This window comes from Pipistrellus hanaki (genome assembly GCF_964339955.1).
Source record: "Pipistrellus hanaki genome assembly, chromosome: 2".
Taxonomy (NCBI): Eukaryota; Metazoa; Chordata; class Mammalia; order Chiroptera; family Vespertilionidae; genus Pipistrellus; species Pipistrellus hanaki.
In genome coordinates, this window is record NC_140504.1 from 134,150,059 (window position 1) to 134,169,663 (window position 19,605).

Genomic DNA, 19,605 nt, shown 5'->3' on the forward strand with positions numbered 1-19,605 from the left:
GCATGAATTTCATGCACCAGGCTTCCAGTCTACATGTGTGCGTGTGCGTGTGCGTGAGCGTGTGTGTGTGTGTGTGTGTGTGTGTGTGTGTGTGTAGTGTCCCCATGGGAATTTGACTGGGAGACTGGGAGTTTGATTGCTTGCTATGAGGTGCGCCGACCAGCAGGGGAAGGTATGGAAGGAAGGAAGGCCCTGGCCAGCAACTAGAAGGCCCTAATCAGCCCTGACAGCCTGCCAGGCCTAGGGACTCTACCTATGCACAAATTTCATGCACCAGGCCTCTAGTTCAGTGTTTCCCAACCTTCTCTCATGATGAGAATCACCTGGTGGAGTTGTTAAAACACAGATTCCTGAATCCCAACTAAGAAGTGCTAAACTAGAATTTTTGAGAACATATAGGTAAAATTGCATACCTAACTTAGTGCTCTGTATATAAAATCTGTCTTAGAGCACTAGTTAAGTATACAATTTTACCTATATGTTCCCAAAAATTCTAGTTTAGCACTTCTTAGTTGGGATTCAGGAATCTGTGTTTTAACAACTCTACCAGGTGATTCTCATCATGAGAGAAGGTTGGGAAACACTGCTCTAGTTGACCTATATTAGTTTTAGGTACACAACCTAATTGTTTGATATTTGTATATATGGTGAAAAAATCACTAGAGAAGGAGTTAACAAATCCTTGTACATAGCTACAATTTTTTTTATGATGAGAACTTTTAAGATTTACACATAACAACTTTTAAATATGGAATATAGTATTAACTATAATCACATTGCACATTACATCCCCATGATCAACACTGATAAAAGAGTAAGATGCAAATTGACCGCACCTTTGTGACGCCCACCAACCAATCAGAAGTGAGTATGCAAATTAACCCAACAAATATGGTGGGTTAATTTGCATACCAATGTGCCAAGCAGCCTGGGGCAGGGCAGGCACTTGTGTCATTGCTTGGTGATGATACAGGTGTTCTGCACAACCCCAGCGACTCTGGGCCTCTGAGCAGCGTGGGAAGGTGGAAAGACAGCTCTGGTAGGAGTGAAGGTTGTGGCGGCAGCCAGGGCAAGAAAGGCCCATTCTTGCACATATCTTTGTGCATCAGGCATCTAGTTTATTAATGATTGGAAGTTTGTACTTTTTGACCACCTTTACCCATTTTTCCTACTCCCCACCTCTGGCAACCACCAATCTGTTCTCTATACCTATGAGCTTGAGCTTTTTCATTAATTAATTTTTTAGAATCCACATAGAAGTGTGAACATAGGATATATGTCCTTTTCTGCCTGACTTATTTCACTTAGCATAATTCTCTCAAGGTCCATCCAAATTGTCATAAAAGATAAGATTTGCCAAAACTGGTTTGGCTCAGTGGATAGAGCATCGTCCTCTGGACTGAAAGGTCCTGGGTTTGATTCCGGTCAGGGGCATGTACCCTGGTTGCAGGCACATCCCCAGTTGGGGGTTTGCAGGAGGCAGCTGATCAATGTTTTTCTCTCATCGATGTTTCTAGCTCTCTATCCCTCTCCCTTCATCTCTGTAAGAAATCAATAAAATATATTTTTTAAAGAGAGACAAGATTTCATTTCTATTTATGGCTGAATAATATGCCATTATATATATATATTTAAATCCTCAGTTGAGAAGTGAGGATGTTTTTCCATTGATTTCTAGAGTGGATGGGAGAGGGAAAGGAAGAGGGAGAGGGAGTGAGGAGGGGAGGGAGAGAGAGGGGAGAGAGATATCAATGTAACAGATACACATACCCCAACAGGGGGTGGGAATTGGACCTGCAACCTCCGGTAGGCACATGCCCTTGACCGGGAGTCAAATCTATGACCCTCCAGTGCACAGGCCAAAGCTCTAACCACTGAGAACATTGTTCAGGGCTCTATCATATTGTTTATCCACTCACCCATTGATAGACACATAAGTTGTTTCCATATCTTGGCTATTGTAAATAATGCTGCAATGAACATGGGAGTGCATGTTTTTTCAAGTTAGTGTTTTTGTTTCCTTTGGATAATTACCCAGAAGTGGAATTGCTGAATCATATATATATAGTAGTTTTATTTTTTTAATATTTTTAGGAATCTCCATACTATTTTCTATAGTGGCTGTCCCAACTTATATTTTACAAGGATTCCCCTTTCTCTACATCCTCTCCAACACTTATTTGTCTTTTTGGTAACAGCCATTCTAATAGTTGTGAAGTGATAATCTCATTGTAGTTTTGATTTGCATTTCCCCAATAATTAGTGATGCTGAGCAGTTTTGCATGTGTCTGTTGGCCATTTGTTGTCTTCTTTGGAAAAATATCTCATCAGATTTTCTGCCATATACAGTACATATATTTGATGTTTCTATCATATATATATATATATATATACACACACACACACACACACACACACACACACACTCTAAGGCTCAGTGCACAAAATTCGTGCATGGGGAGGGGGGATGTCCCTCAGCCTAGCCTACATTCTCTCCAATCTGGGACCCCTCGAGTGATGTCCGACTGCCCTTTCACAATCCAGGACTGCTGGCTACCAAATGTTTGCCTGCCTGCCTTCCTGATTGCCCCTAACCACTTCTGTCTGCTAGCCTGATCACCCCATAACCACTCCCCTGCCAGCCTGATTGATGCCTAACTGCTCCCCTGCCAGCCTGTTTGCCCCTAACTGCCTTCCCCTGCAGGCCTGGTTACCTCTAACTGCCCTCTCCTGCAGGCTTGATCGCCCCCAACTGTCCTCCCTTGCAGGCCTGGCCCCTCCCACCAACCCTCCCTTGCTGGCCATCTTGTGTCCACATGGGGGCAGGATCTTGTGTGTTGGAGTGATGGTCAATCTGCAAATTACTTTTTTATTAGATAGGATAGAGGCCTAGTGCATGGGGTAGGGGCCAGCTGGTTTGCCCTGAAGGGTGTCCTGGATCAGGGTGGGGGTTTCCTGGGAGTGTGGGGTGGCCTGGGTGAGGGGCCTGTGGTGATTTGCAGGCCGGCCACGCCCCCTGACGACCCAAGTGGTGGCCCTGGTATCTGGGATTTATTTACCTTCTACAATTGAAACTTTGTAGCCTGTAGCAGAGCCAAGCCATCTGCTCACTCCCTGGGCAGCCATTTCTATTTGGGTTTGTTTACCTTCTATAATTGAAACTTGTAGCCTTAAGGGGAGGCCAAGACAGGCCAGGACAGGTGGAAAGCTTGGCTTCCTCCATTGCCAGGGAAACCCAAGCCTTCCTCCTGCTCTCTCTGGCAGCAGCAACCTTGGTTAGGTTTATTTGCATATTTTCTCCTGATTGACTGGCTTTGTAGGTGTAGCAGAGGTATGGTCAATTTGCATATTACTTTTATTAGATAGGATATTTGATGTTTTATACACACACACACATTTATTGATTTCAGAGAGGGAGAGGGGAAGAGAAAGATAGAAACATCAGTGATGAGAATCATTGATGGGCTGACTCCTGCATGCACCTTACTGGGGACTGAGCCCACAACCGGGGCATGTGCCCCGACCAGGCATCAAACCGTGACCTCCTGGTTCATAGATCACTGCTCAGCCACTGAGCTATGCCAGCTGGGCTCTGCCCTTTTAAATAATGGATTGCTCTTCTTTTAGCTATTGAATTGTATGATTTCTTTATATATTATGGGTATTAACCCCTTATCAGAAATATGATTTGCAAATATCTTTTCCCTTTCTGTAGTTGCCTTTATACTTCATTAGTTTTCTTTGCTGTGCAGAAGCTTTTTAGTTTGGAGTTTAATGGTTTTGTGTCTTATATTCAGTACTTTAATACATTTTAATTGTGTATGACTGACGCATGTGGTTGACCAATTTTCCCAAGGGCACTTATTGAAGAGACTATCCTTTCTCCACTGTATATTCTGGCCCCTTTGTTATAAATTGACATACATACAGTATATATATATATATATTTACTTCTGAGCTCTGTATTTTGACCCATTGATCTATGAGTCTGTTTTTATGCCTATACCATACTGTTTTGATCACTATAACTTTAATATAGTTTTAAATCCAATTATATTCTTCTTTCTCAAGATTGCTTTGTTTATTCGGGGTCTTTTGTGGTCCCATACACATTTTAGGATTATTTATTCTATTTCCATGAAAATGACATTGAACCTATAGATTATTTTCGATAGTATGAACATTACCTGTAATTCTTAACACCTTTATTGAGATAATTTATATACATAACATTCACCTGTTTTAAGTGCACAAAGCAATTATATTTAAAGTTTACAAAGTTGTACAAAAATCATAATTTAATTTTAGAACATTTCATCACCCCCATTTGCAGACGATCCGTTCCCATCCATGTCCATGCAACCACAAATTGAGTATCTAGTTGAGATTTTTCTTTTTTGATATTTTATAAAATGAAATCACACCCAATATGGTTTATTGTGTCAGACTTATTTCACTTAGCATAATATTTCTGGAGTTTAGCTGTGTTATAGCATGTATCAGTATTCCACTGTATGGATTTTTTGTTTATCCATGTACCAGTCGATAGTCATTTGGGTTGCTTCCCTAATATGAACAATGATGCTATGAATATTTGCCTTATAAACAAGCTTTCATTTATTTTGTGGTAGGACACCAAGTGTAATTTCTAGGTCATATGGTGAACTTAAATTTAACTTAGAAACCTCCAGATTGCTTTTTGAATCTGGCTGCACCATTTTACATTCCCACTAGCAATGTTTCTTCATATCTCACCAAAACTGCCTTTTTTTTTTTTTTTTTTTGAGAGGGGGAGAGAAGGCTAGATAGAAACATCCATCAGAGAGAAACATCACCAATTGGTGGTCTCCTGCACGCCCCCTTCTGGGGATCGAGTCCATATCCAAGGCATGTGTCCTGATTTGTTTTTGGAATCTTATCTAAGAACTCTTTTCCTAAACCAATGTCATGTAGGTTTTCTCCTAAAAGTTTTTAGTTTTAGCTCTTATATTTAGGTCTCTGATTCACTTTGAATTTACTTGTATATGGTAGGAGGTAAGGGTCTAATGAGTCATTTTTGCATCTGATATCCAAATGTCCCAGCACCATTTGTTGAAAAGACTATCCTTTCTTCATGGAAATGGCTTGACACCTTAGTTGAAAGTCAACTAAGCACAAATATGAGGGCTTATCCTAGGTGCTCAAATTCTGTTCCACGATCTTTCTGTCTATCCTTATATCAATAGCACACTGTCTTGATTATTGTAGTTTTGCAGTAAGTTTTGAAATCAGGAAGTGTTCCTCATTTTTAGAACTGTTTGGGCTATTATGGATCCTTTGCATTTCCCTAGAAATTTTAGGATCAGCTTGCCAATTTAAAAAAAAAAAAAAAAGTCTGCTGGGTTTTGATAGGGTTTGCATTGATTTTTAAATAAACTTTTAAAAGACAATTGCCATCTTAATATTGAATCTTTTAATCCATGAACATGGAATACCTCTATTTACCTCCCTTAATTTCTCTGAATGTTTATAGTTTTCGCTGTACAAGTCTTGTACTTCCTCTGTTAAATTTATTTTTAAATACTTCTTTTGTTAATATTTTAGATGGAATGATTTGCTTTCTTTTTGGGGAGAGTATGTTTATTAAAACCGGGGACAATGAAACAAGGAAGGATGAGCATGCCTAGAATTGTTTTCTTAATTCCATTTTTGGAATTTTCATTGCTAGTATACAAAAACAACTGATATTAGTATATGAATATTGTAGCCTGTGACCTTGCAGAGCTTGTAGATTCCTGCTTGTTGTGCACCAGGCTGCTTTCCGGTCCTTTCGGTGGCTGGGCTTTTAGCAGCTGGCATTTCTTCTAGTGTCCCCGAGTATAGATCTGATTTTGTTTTGTTTTCCCTCCAGTAAAGCTGCTCAAATTGTCTAAGATCCCTTTAACTACCCTGAAGGCCCTGTTAACCTGTATGCTTCAATACACATTTTGAAAAAGCAGTGTAAATTCTAGAGATTGTCTCTCTTGAAAATAAACTCTAAATTCCACACTCTGCCCCTCCCCACCTCCTTGCCTTTTAAAAAAATTTCCTCGAGTCCAGAAACTTCTGGGACACTTCTGTTTGGACGTGTGAGGTTAACCACATTACAGCACAGTCATCTTTAGAAGACTAATGAACAGGCTTCCAAAGGGCTTTTTCTTCAACTGCATTTACTGACCGTTTTGCTGTTCTTTAGAGTCTAGAGTTTAGACTATGAGGCCAAAATAGGACTTTTCTCAAATTTTTTGTCAAGTGTTGTGATGGAATCATTCAAACAAACAAGCAAACCAACAAATGGTCATCATATTTCCTTAAATATTCATTTATTTTCAGATAAAAATCCTATGTCTTATAGCCAGGGATGCAGGACTTGTACATCCTTGTTGGAATAATGGTTCCCCACTAGAGGCCGGGGAAGTCACTCTGTACAGTTAGGGGCTGGGAGGGAAGGGGATGAAATCTAAGAAGATTTCTTGGAACAAAGCTAGTTGCCAGTCATCACCAGACCATTATTGTGGCTAGAATTTTGGAAATGGTATACAGTTCATTTTCTATTCCTTCTTCGTGAAATACACCTGTGAAGCAAAAAAAGACAGTCTGAATAAAACACCTAAAATATTTTACCAGCTTTTGGAAACACTGTGTTGTTTCCCAATATACACCAAGTGGCCAGATTATTATGACCACCCCATCAGTACTTTGATGGGCCACCTTTTGCCTTCAATACTGCGGCGGTTCTTCTTGGCATTGCCTCCACGAGATGCTGAAAGGTGATGCCAGGAATCTGACACCATGCCTGATGGATAGCACTGTCCAGTTCTGAGAGATTTGATGGTTGTGGAACCAGCTGCCTGATGGCTCTTTTAACTTTGTCCCACAAATGCTCAAATGGATTGAGATCTGGTGATTGTGGGGGCCACCTAAGCAAGGTAGAGTCTGCCTCATGTCCTTGAAACCACTCCTGCACAATACAGCACCGTGGCATGGCGCATTGTCTTGTTGGAAGAAGCCATCTCCATTTGGATACGCCATTAACATGATAGGATGAACTTGATCAGCAACGACACTTAGGTATGTTGTGCTATTCAGACGTTGTTCCACACAAATTAAAGGGCTCGAATCATGCCAGGAAAACATGCCCCAAACCATAACACTGCTCCCACCAGCTTGAAGGGCTGTACTCATGTATGTGTGGTGCATGCTTTCATGCTGCTTCCGCCAAATTCTCACTCTGCCATCTGCGTGATGCAACTGAAAACGTGATTCATCGGACCACATGACTTTTTCCAATGCTCGACTGTCCAATCCTTGTGTTCCTGTGCAAATTGGAGACTTTTTTTTTTATCTTGGTAACTGCAGACAGCAAAGGTGTTCAAACAGGCCTTGAGTTTCCATATCCCATACGATGCAGTGTACGGCTAATTTGCCTCCGAATGTCAGGTGGTCATAATAATCTGGCCATTCAGTGTACATTCCATTTTTCATTATATAGCAATAATGGTTGGAGTGGAATAGACCCAAGTTCATAATACAGGGGTAGGCTTTGACGGATCTAGGTTAATAAGAAAATCCTCCTCTGCCCCATCCCTTCATAGAAGGAGTGGGTTAGCTTATAGCATACCTGTGGCCACATGGATTGGTTCAGGGGTGCCCTGAATTTAGTGTGAAGCTCAAGATTTCACTTGGACAGTGTGGTATTATATATAGGATGGGGCAAAAGGAGGTTTACAGCTGTGAGGACACAAAACAGTTTATTAATTATTGTATTTCCCATATGAACGACGTTACTTATGCCCCACTCTGTATAAAGCTGGGAACTTTGCCATCTATATTACACAGCTTCTAAGTTGGCCCCCAATGATCCTTGCCTCTTGGTATTCATATCCTTATACAATCCCCTCACTTTAAGTGTGGCTAGACCTGGTGATTAGATTCTAGTTAGTCATGGAATACAGCAAAAGTGATGGGATGTCACTTCTGAGATTGGTTACAAAAAGAGTGTGGCTTCCACCTTGGGTACCGTCTCACTCTGAGGGAGCCACGTGCCACGTTGTGAGGTGCACTGTGGAGAGACCCATTGGAGGAAATGGCAGAGGCCTCTAGACAAGGGTCAATGAGAAACAGGCCCTGAGTTCAACAACCTCTGAGGAACTGATCCTGCCAACAACCACACGAATGAGCTTGGAAAAGGGGGTCTTCTTCCATTGGGCCTTCAGATGACATCACAGTCCTGGCGGATAGCTTTACTGCAACCTCGATGAGAGACTCTGAACCAGAGGCCCTATGCTAAACTATGTCCAGATTCTTGGCTCATAGAAAAGATACGGTTAAAAAAAAAGTTTGTTGTTTTAAGCCACTAGTACACCATAAAAAGAAAGTTTGAGTTGGATTTTTGCCCCCTGATATTTGTAAACGAAAACATATTTACATATATTAGTTAGAAGTAATTTAATCTTTAAAAGGTTCTTAGACAGCCCTGGCTGGGTAGCTCAATTGGTTAGTGCACTGTCCTGATAAACCAAGGTTGTGGGTTTGATCCCCAGTCAGGGCACATACAAGAATCAACCAATGAATGCATAAGTAAGTGGAACAACAGAATGATGTTTCTCTCTTTGCCCCCTCCCTTCATCTCCCTCTCTCTAAATTCAAGTAATAAAAGGTTATTAAACATTAACATCTTTATATTCAAATAAATTTACAGCTTAAAAATTCATGCAAACAGAAAAAATCCATCTGCCTACTCACAACCATCTCCATTTCTCATATGAGAAATTAAATAATAAGACTCATTTATTCAGAATTTCTTGTAATACTAACAAAGTCTGGGCTTAGGTTTACTTTGATTATTTACACAAATAATGTAAATAAATTATAACAAGGTAACTGTTAATTCCAGTTAAAATATATTGTTGGAAGTCCTTAAAAGAACTTTAACACAATCTGTTCATATACAAGTTTTAAATATACTAATTAAAGATGATTTTTAATTGCTACCTATTTGTTAAACTAGGTCGGGAAGGGCCTCTGGCTAGGCATTCTTTGTTTTTAGTCTATCTGGAAAACACCCCACCTTTCACTTCATGGAGAAAATATGTTATGAACCAAAGAGTATGATTAATTCAATCCTCTATACCTGAAGCTCAATAAAATAAAATAAAAACCTCCAACCTCACTATATTCTTAGAAGGGGTTTTGAGTTGATGCTTACACAGGCTATTTTGAGCTCACTGCTAAAATCCTTTGTTTTACAAGATCTTCAAGGAAGCGGGATCATTTGAAAAGGTCACTCTGGGTCTAAGTTGGGAGGCAGGTATAGTGCTAATTCCTTATGTTATTTCATTATATTTCATTTTTTAGAAAGTTCAATAAAAGAATACCATTCTTTCTTGCTTACCAAAAATACCTCTCTCAGTATTCTTTTCATGCATTTAAAGATTTGCTCGAAGGCCATGTTTTTTCTTTTACAAAAATTCAAAAAATAAAAAATAAAATGACAGATAACAAGTGTGCTTCTGGAAAGAAGACAGGATAGAATTGAAGGCAAAGTTGGGGGAGAATTTTCCTTTTTTAAATTGTTTTTTAAAATATATTTTATTTATTTTTTACAGAGAGGAAGAGAGAAGGATAGAGAATTAGAAACATCGATGAGAGAGAATCACCGATCAGCTGCATCTTGCACACCCCCTACTGGGGATGTGCCCACAACCAAGGTACATGCCTTTGACCAGAGTCGAACCTGGGACCTTTCAGTCCGCAGGCCAACGCTCTATCCACTGAGCCAAACTGATTTTGACTCTTTTTTAAATCTTATATGCAATTATTTTAACTTTTATAACAAGGTTGTATGTTTTTATAATTTTAAAAATAATTGAAAGTTGAAAAGAAAAAGAGAGAATGCTCCCTGAGAAGGTCTTATTTGTAATTTAGGATGAATTTCTTTAATCACAACATTAAATCAAAACCTATCAGGAGGGTCCAAACTAGTGGCATAGAAGGAAACTAAATTGCCTCTTCTGTGAACAAACCTACATTCAGAATAATTTCTCCTGAAAGATAACTCAGGGCCAACTGAAAGGCTTCTATACAACAAAGGAGAGAGGAGAGAGGAGAGAGGAGAGAGAGAGAGAGAGAGAGAGAGAGAGAGAGAGGACACGAACATGAAGGTTGAAGAACCATGACAATGCTCTGCAATCAGCAGTGCCAGGTGAGTGCCAACTTCCCCTCCAGCTGGATGCAGGGCGAGTGCTATGGTGGACCTACAGGCTACTGCAGTGAATTTCCAGATGCCCTGTCCAGAGCTTGTTTCAGTGAACCAAATGGTGCTGTAGTTGACAGCCAAGCCTGGACCACAGCTCTGGCTACAGATGACTGGATCAAGAGGGCTTTGCCTCATCCAGACCTTGCTCCTGTGGGAACTAAAAGGTCACCAAAACACGCATGCACTGGGGCTTCCCTGCCAGTGCTCTGCTCTGGCCAAGACAGCCAGACCAATAGGGAGCTATTGTATGCATGTGTGTGCACTGGGCCACCGCACCCTGGGCCAAGCACCTCCGAGGCAACTGACACCAGGCACTGCAGGCGTCCTTCCTGACTCCAACCACCTTGCCAAAACCCAGCACACAGTCTGTACCAGTCTGCCAAAGGCCATACAAAATTATCAACTTAAAAATTAGCCTGCTATATTTGGTCAAACATTTAATTAACTTGCCCCTAATGACTTTGCAGGGCCAGGCTAAATTATTTCCTGGGCCTTATGTGGCCCCTGGGCTGGATGTTCCCCACCCCAGGTATATACAGAAGTTGCTTCTACACAAGGCCATCTTTTTGAGATTGGAAGAGACGGGTATCACATCTACTTAACAGGAACAAACACAAAATCAAAATGAGAAATCAGAAACATGTTCCAAATGAAGGAACAACAAATCAAGGGGGGGGGGGGGGGGGGGAAGCTGAATGAAATGGAGATAAATAATTTGCCTGATAAAGATTCAAAGGAATGGCTATTAGCATTTTCACCAAATTTGAGAGCGGAAGAGAGGAACTCAGAACTTGAACAAAGAGTTAGAAAATAAAGAACTAATCATAGCTAAAGAACAACTGAAATGAAAACTACCCTAAAATAAATTAGCAGATTAGATAAAACAGAAGAATGGATTAGTGACCAAGACAGAATAGTGGAAATCATCCAATCAGAAAAGCAAAGTAACACAATAAAGGATAGTTTAAGAAATCTCTGGGACAACATCAAGCAATGAACATTTTGCATTGTAGGGATTCCAGAAAGAGAAGAGAAAGGGGCAGAATGTTAAGACGTAATGACTGAAATAATATGGGAAGAAACAGATATCCAGGTCCAGGATGCACAGAGATTTCCAAACAAGATGAACCCAGAGAGGCCAACACTAAGACATACTGTAATTAAAATGGCAAAAGTTAAAGAGATGATCTTAAAGGCAGCAAAAGGAAAACAACTTGTCATATATAAGGGAAACCCTATAAGGCAATCAGCTGATTCTCAGCAGAAACTTTACAGGCCAGAAGAGAGTGGTATGATATATTTAAAGCTCTGAAAGAAAGTAATCTGCAACCTAGAGCACTATACTCAATGAGTTTATTATTCAGAATTGAAGGACAGAGTTTCCTAGACAACCAAAAATGTGGTGTTTATAACTCTTAACCCATTTTTACAAGAAATATTAAAGGGTCTTCTTTAAACAGAAAACAAAGGTCAAAGGCCATAACAAGCAAAAAAAGATACATGAAAGGAAAAAATCTCACAGGCAAAGGATAATAGACATATCAAATTAGTCATTTAAGGAGCTAGTATGAAGACAAAAGTAGCGAAATTATAAATGATTAAGGAATACACAAAACAGATCTAAAATATGACATCAAAAACATAGAGCATGGACAGGAGAGTAAAAAGGTGGTGTTTTTAGAATTCATTTGAACATAAATGCTCATAGCCTTCCAAGAATGGGTGAGGAGGGAACAGAAAACCTGAATCGACCAATTACTAGCAATGAAATTTAGTAATAAAAAAAACTAACAAACCAAGCCCAGGACTAGATGACTTCACAAGCAAATTCTATAAAAAAAATTTAAAGAATTAATACCTCTCCTTCTCAGACTATTATAAAAAATTGAAGAGGAAGGAACACTCCAAATGCATTCTATGAGGCCAGCATTACCCTAATAACCAAAACCAGACAAAGACACGACCAAAGAAGAATTCCAGACCAATATTCATGATGACCATAGATGCAAAAATTCTCAACATGTTATTAGCAAATTGAATTTAACAATACATTAAAAAGTTCACACATCATAACCAAGGGAGGTTTATTCTAGGGATACAAAGCTGGGTCAACATCTGCAAATAATCAACATGATACACCATATCAACAAAAGAATAAAAATCATACAATCATTTAAAAGATGCAGAAAAAACATTTGACAAAATTCAACATCCATTTATGATAAAAACTCTCAACAAAGTGGGAATACAGGGAACATATTTCCATCATACTCAACGGTAAAAAGCTGAAAGCTTTTTTTGCTAAGTTCAGGAACAAGACAAGGATGGCCATCCTCACCATTTTTATTCTGCACTAGAGGTCTGGTGCACAAAATTTGTACACAGGTAGGGTCCCTAGGCCTGGCCAGCGATTAGGGCTGATTGGGGCCTTCCTTCATTCCGCACCACTCCCTGGTGGACAGCGCATGTCATAGCTAAATGAAATAAGCCAGTCAGAGACAAAAATCACATGATCTCACAAATATGTGGAATCTAAAGAACAAAATAAACTGATGGAAAAAATAGATCCAGAGACATAAAAGCATGGAGTCTGTCCAATCTTAGAGGAAAGATGGGAGTGGGTAAGTGGGGAGAGATTAAAGAATTTATATTCATACTAGAGGGCCGGTGCATAAAATTCATGCACAGGGGTGTGTGTGTGTGTGGGGTTGTCCCTCAGCCCAGCCTACACCCTCTCTTATCTGGGACCCCTAATTGGGATCAGGTCTAAATGGGCAGTCGAACATCCCTCTCACAATCCAGAACTGCTGGCTCCCAACTGGTATTTCTGCCTGCCTTCCTGATTGTCCCTAACCGCTTCTGCCTACCAGTCTGATCACCCCCTAACCACTCACATGCCAGCCTGATTGATGTCTAACTGCTCCCCTGCCAGCCTGTTTGCCCCCAACTTCCCTCCTCTGCCAGCCTGGTCACCCCTAACTGCCCTCCCCTGCAGAGTTGATCATCTCCAACTGCCCTCTCTTGCAGACCTGATCCCTCTCAACTGCCCTCCCTTGCAGGCCTGTTGCCTCCAAACTGCCCTCCCCTGCTGGCCATCTTGTGGTGGCCATCTTATGTCCACATGGGAGCAGGATCTTTGACCACATGGGGGCAGCCATCTTGTGTGCTGGAATGATGGTCAATCTGCATATTACTCTTTTATTAGATAGGATAGAGGCCTGGTCCATGAGTGGGGGCCAGCTGGTTTGTCCTGAAGGGTGTCCCGGATCAGGGTGGGGGTTCCCTTGCGGTGTGGGGTGGCCTGGGTGAGGGGCCTGTGGTGGTTTGCAGGTCAGCCACGCCCCCTGGAGACCCAAGTGGAGGCCCTGGTATCTAGAATTTATTTACCTTCTACAATTGAAACTTTGTAGCCTGTAGCGGAGCCAAACCTCCTGCTTGCTCCATGGCTGCCGCCATTTCTGTTTGAATTTGTTTACATACTATAATTGAAACTTTGTATCCTTGAGTAGAGGCCTAGGCCGGCTAGGGCCAGTGGAAAACTTGGCTTCCTCTGTTGCTGGGGGCAAACCTAGCTTGTTCTCTCCAGCTCTGTGGCTGCTGCCATTTTTCTTGGGATTTATCTTCTATAATTGAAACTTTGTATTCTTGAGTGGAGGCCTATCTCCTCAGTCAAGGGAAACAATGTAAAAATAAATGGATCTCATCAAACTAAAAAGCTTCTGCACAACAACGGAAACCATCAAAAAGAAAAGACAACTGAATGAATGGGAGAAGATATTCACAAATGATATATACAGTGTAGTTTATATCCAAAATATATAAGAAACATCAACATCAAAAAAACTCCACAAAACAATCTGATGGGAAAATGAACATAGACATTTCTCTGAAGAGGACATACAGATGACCAGCAGACAAAAAGATGCTCAGTACCAATAATCATCAGGAAAATATAAACCAAAACCACAATGAAATTCCACCTCATAGAATTACTATCATGAAAAAGTCAACAATAAGTGTTGGAGAAAATGTGAAAGAACAAGGAACCCTCGTGGAACCCTCGTGCACTGTTGGTGGGACTGTAAATTGTAGCAGTTCCTATGGAACACAATATGGAAATCCTCAAAATATTAGAAATACCATACAACCCAACAATGCCACTTCTGGGTAATTATCTGAAGAAAATAAAACACTAATTCAAAAAGATATAATCACCATTTTGTTCACTGCAGCATTATTTGCAATAGGCAAGGAAGCAACCTAGGTGTCCACTGATAGATGAATGGATAAAGATGTGGGACATATACACAATGTAATATTCCTCAGCCATTAATAAGAATGAAATCTTGCCATTTGTGACAACATGGATGGTCCTAGAGAGTATTGTGCTAAGTGAAATAAGTCAGACCAAGAAAGACAAATACTATATGATTTCCCTTATATGTGGAATCTAAAAAACAAGACAAAGGAACAAACAAACCAAGACTCATAAAAAGGGAGAATAAACTAGATGGTTGCCAGAGGGGAGAAAGTAGGGGAATTATTAAAAAAGGTGAAGGGAAATAATAGGTACAAACTTTATAAAATAAATAAGCCACAGAGATGTAGTATAGGAAATACAGTCATAATATCACAATATCTTGGCATGATGACTGGTGGTTACTAGCACAGTGTGGTGATTACATCATAAAGTATATAAATGTATAATCATTAAGTTGTACAGCTGAAACTAATATACTATTGTATGCCAACTAAACTTGAATAAAATTTTTTAAAAAAACTATCTGAGCACTTGAGAGTATGTAAAATGAGCAGCAAGGAGAGGAAAAGATGAAGAGTTATGATTAAAATAATACAGGCAGTTCTGAAAGAGGTGTAGAAGAGGGTCATGATTCAACAAAGCCAGACTTGTAAATATATCTGTTTATCTGCACATGAGATTACTAGGGTGTTGGCTGGGTTGGGGGTGATTTCTTTGAAGAGGGAAGTAAGATGAGGATGTTCTCAATGGATCATTGCAGTAGTTGGGTTGAAGTTAGTTGCTACTTCCTGGAAAAAAACTTACCAGGTGGGAAAGGGGGTTTAAGTATGAAAGTGATAGTGGATTGCAAGAATCAGAATTAACTGCAGTAAGCCTATAAAGGAGGAATAACAACAGCAAAGTAATAAAAGAGGATAGGAAGTGAGTGTGGCAGCTGAGAACTAAGGATGTCATTTTCTCCTTTAGCAAGCTGAGGATATTCTGATGTCTATACTTGGTTTTTATTTTTATACTAGAGGCCCAGTGCACAAAATTTGTGCATGGGGGAGGGGGGGTATCTCTTAGCCCAGCCTGCACCCTCTCCAATCTGGGACAGCCCTTTCACAATCCAGGACTGTTTGCCTGCCTTTCTGATTGCCCCTAACCGCTTCTGCCTGTCAGCCTGATCACCCCAGTCACTCCCCTGCCAGCTTAATTGATGCCTAACTGCCCTCCACTGCAGGCCTGATCACCCCCAACTTCCTTCCCTTTCAGGCCTGGTCCCTCCCAACTGTCCTCCCCTGCTGGCCATCTTGTGTCCACATGGGGGCAGGATCTTTGACCGCACGAGAGCAGCTATATTATGTGTTGGAGTGATGGTCAATCTACATATTATTCTTTTATTAGCTAGTATAGAGGCCTGGTGCATGGATGGGGGCTGGCTGGTTTGCCCTGAAGGGTGTCCCAGATCAGGGAGGGGGTTGCCTTGGGGCATGAGGTGGCCTGAGCGAGGGGCCTGTGGTGGTTTGCAGGCCAGCCACGCCTCCCAGCAACCCAAGCAGAGGCCCTGGTGTCTGGAATTTATTTATCTTCTATAATTGAAACCTTGTAGCCTGGAGTGGAGCCAAGCCTACTGCTCACTTCAAGGCGGCAGCCATTTCTGTTTGGATTTGTTTACCTTCTATAATTGAAACTTTGTAGCCTTAAGGGGAGGCCAAGACAGGCCAAGGCAGGCGGAAAGCTTGGGTTCCTCAATTGCCAGAGGAAACCCTAACCTCCTGCTCTTTCCAGCTCTGTGGCTGCTGCCATTTATGTTGGGATTTATTTATCTTCTATAATTGAAACTTTATACACTTGAGTGGAGGCCTGGGCCCGTCAGTGTGTGGAAAGCTTGGCTTCCTCCATCGCCAGGGAAACCCAAGCCTCCCTCCTGCTTGCTCCATGGCCGCAGCCATTTTGGTTGGGGTTAATTTGCATACTAGCTCCTGATTGGCTGGTGGGTGTGGCTGTGACATGATGGTGGAGCGGAGTGATGGTTAATTTGCATATTACTCTTTTATTAGATAGGATTGATGTTTTTAGAGAGAGGGAAAGGAAGAAAGGAAAAGGGGCAAAAGGGAGAGGAGGGAGGGGAGGGAGGGAGAGAGAGAGAGAGAGTTCAAAAGAGATAGATTTTTTGTTCCACTTATTTATGCAATCATTGGTTGATTCTTACATGTGCCCTGACCTATCTTGGTGTATCAAAACGATGTTTGAACCAATTGAACTTCCAGGCCTGAACTTGGTTTTCAAAATTTCCAAACTAAAAAAAGTATCTAAAGAGGCTCAAATGAAAAATAAACAAAAGTAAAGCACAATCCAACTCACCACTCTGTTTAACAGCTGGTTCTAAATATGATGGTTAAATTTTCAAGGTCTTCATTCTTTAAATGTAATTCTTCAAGCAGGGTGGCTAGAAACTGTGTAAACATCATATTTTCCTGAGAATGCTTCTGAATGCCAAGAATCGGGGTCAGTCTGAAATACCAAAAATAAATACATATCCATGAAATGGGAAGGAATAAGGGAGCTTCTGTCCTCAACATGTTTTTGTCATGGCAGAGAAGTCTTTCTGATTTATCAATATTCCCAGGGAGAGGCTTTCCTAATATAAGCAGAAGAGAAATCGCAGGAAAAAAACTGGAAAGACCAAACACATTATTAATTATTGAAAGAAGCCTAAAAGTCTGCATCTATAACATGTTCTTCATGCCAGCAAAACCCACAAAAATTCTGCTCAGAAAGAAAAATTAATGAAGTCTTTTCTTTCCACTTGGGGAAAGGAGGTTGTGGAGAGAAGCTTTAGCTGAGAATTGCTTTAAAAACATCTATAATAATAAGAGCATAATATGCTAATTAGACTGGACAGCCAAACAACCTTCCAGACAAAGCCATGGTGGCAGGGGCTGAGGCAGAGGCAGTTAGGGGCAATCAGGTAGGCAGGCAGACAGAATGGTTAGGGGTGATCAGGCAGGCAGGAGAGCAGTTAGGGGCATTCAGGCAGGCAGAATGGTTAGGGGAGATCAGACAGGCAGGTGAGCAGTTAGGGATGATCAGGCAGGCAGGTGAGCAGTTAGGGGGTGATCAAGCAGGCGGGTGAGCAGTTAGGGCAATCATGCAGGCAGGCAAATGGTTAGGGGTGATCAGGGAGGCAAGCAGAGTGGTTAGGGATGATCAGGCAGGCAGGCAGAGGTAGTTGGGGGAGATCAGGCAAGCAGGCAGAGGCAGTTAGGGGAGATCAGGCAGGCAGGCAGGCAGGCAGGCAGGCAAGCAGGCAAGCGGTTGGGAGCCAGAGGTTCCAGATTGTGAGAGGATGTCCAAAGGGTCCCAGATAGCGAGAGGGTGCAGGCTGGGCTGAGGGATTTCTCCCCCATCACCTCCATGCATGAATTTTGTGCACCAGACCTCTCATAATTTATAATGAATGTTTAGATTATATCACCTGGAAAAAGATAATAAATAAAAAAATAGGACTGCCTTTTAGATAAAACCTTAACATTTTTATTCTTAAAACACTAAAGAGATGAATTACATAAGGCACTTAATGCAAACTTTATACATAACAGTCTGCTTTTTTCTTTAACCATTTATAGTAAATATCCCTAAAGATTGATTGCATGTAAAATATTCTTAAAAGTAATTTAAATTTAAATGTGATTAGCAAGTATGATTTTTTAAAAGTGACTAATCTAATTACAAATACTCAAGACCATTACTTTCACAAATATTTTTTATCTCCAGAAATCATGATTTATAGAACCTTTGCAAATTACTCACATTCCTAGAAAGTTTTTTGGAGAGAAAATCATTTTTTTCCCTTAAATAGTCTTACACCTTGCACAAAGCTCTTCCAGATGCTTAATCTTTTTTAAAAAAAATTAATATTTTTATTGATTTTCAGAGAAAGAGAGAAAGAGATAGAAATATCAATGAAGAAAGAGAATCATCAATCGGCTGCCTCCTGTACTCCCCCTAATGGGGCTGAAGCCCAGCCCCGACTGGGGATTGAACAGTGACCTTCTGGTTCATGGGTTGACTCTCAACCACTGAGTCACACCGGTTGGGCAATGCTTACTTAATCTTGGTCATTGCCTCTGGGCACATAAAATATAAATAAGAAAACTGTGATTTAAATCATTAACAGTCAAGAAATCAGAGCAGAGCAATTCTGGAGCAGTGTGAGTAATATGGGAAAAGTTATTTTCCGAGAGACAGATTTAATCTTTGCTTAGCCTTTTCATAGAGAATACAAAAGTAAAAAATTGTCAAAATTGTTCACAGATGGCCAGGACTTTGAGAAGGTGGTAAATTCTCTATTTCCCTGAAGGAGTCTTAACCAGAACCAGAGGCTAAGTAACTCCAGTAATAAATACAAGCAGTCTAGTGAAATCCACAAAGTTCTAAATGGGAAAACTACTGTAATGTGTACTCTCTCCACCTCTCTGTATTGTGTAGAGGTAGGGGATGGAGGACCAGGTCTCATACTTTCTGAGCTTTGTCTGCTGATATTTCTCACAGGTAGTTCATACTGGGAAACAGGGCTACCTAAGCCTTCCAAAGCCTAGCCCAACCTGGGCACTTGGTTGAATGTAGGCAATTGCGGCCAGCTTTTCCTGAAGCATCTTGCTGTAGAGGAGATGGACTCTGGAAGTCAACTCTGCCTTTTCTCACTCTTAGGTAAGTTGATATTTAAAATACAAAGTTGTGCCGAAACCGGTTTGGCTCAGTGGTAGAGCGTCGGTCTGCGGACTGAAAGGTCCCGGGTTCGATTCCGGTCAGGGGCATGTACGTTGGTTGCGAGCACATCCCCAGTAGGGGGTGTGCAAGAGGCAGCTGGTCGATGTTTCTCTCTCATCAATGTTTCTAGCTCTCTCTCTCTCTCTCTCTCTCTCCCTTCCTCTCTGTAAAAAATCAATAAAAATATATTTAAAAAAAAAAGAAGTCTTTAAAAAAAATAAAAAATAAAATACAAAGTTTGCTACTTTCCCACAATAAGACCAAAGATACTGGGGATAGGATAATATCGGCTAAAATAAAATCAAGAAGTCAG

The 19,605-nt window shown here is 40.9% G+C and overlaps 1 protein-coding gene across 1 annotated transcript in view; it reads right to left on the reverse strand.

Annotated features, from left to right (window-relative positions):
- Nucleotides 1–5,527: 5,527 nt before the first annotated feature.
- RPAP2 (RNA polymerase II associated protein 2) overlaps nucleotides 5,528–19,605 on the reverse strand; it is a 91,700-nt gene continuing 77,622 nt past the window's right edge. The window contains exons 12-13 of the mRNA XM_084873419.1: nucleotides 16,884–17,033; nucleotides 5,528–6,593 (exon numbers count right to left, since the gene is read on the reverse strand). Coding sequence (XP_084729545.1) covers nucleotides 16,892–17,033 — 142 coding nt within the window. The 3' untranslated portion in view covers nucleotides 5,528–6,593; nucleotides 16,884–16,891. The remainder of the gene's footprint in view (nucleotides 6,594–16,883; nucleotides 17,034–19,605) is intronic.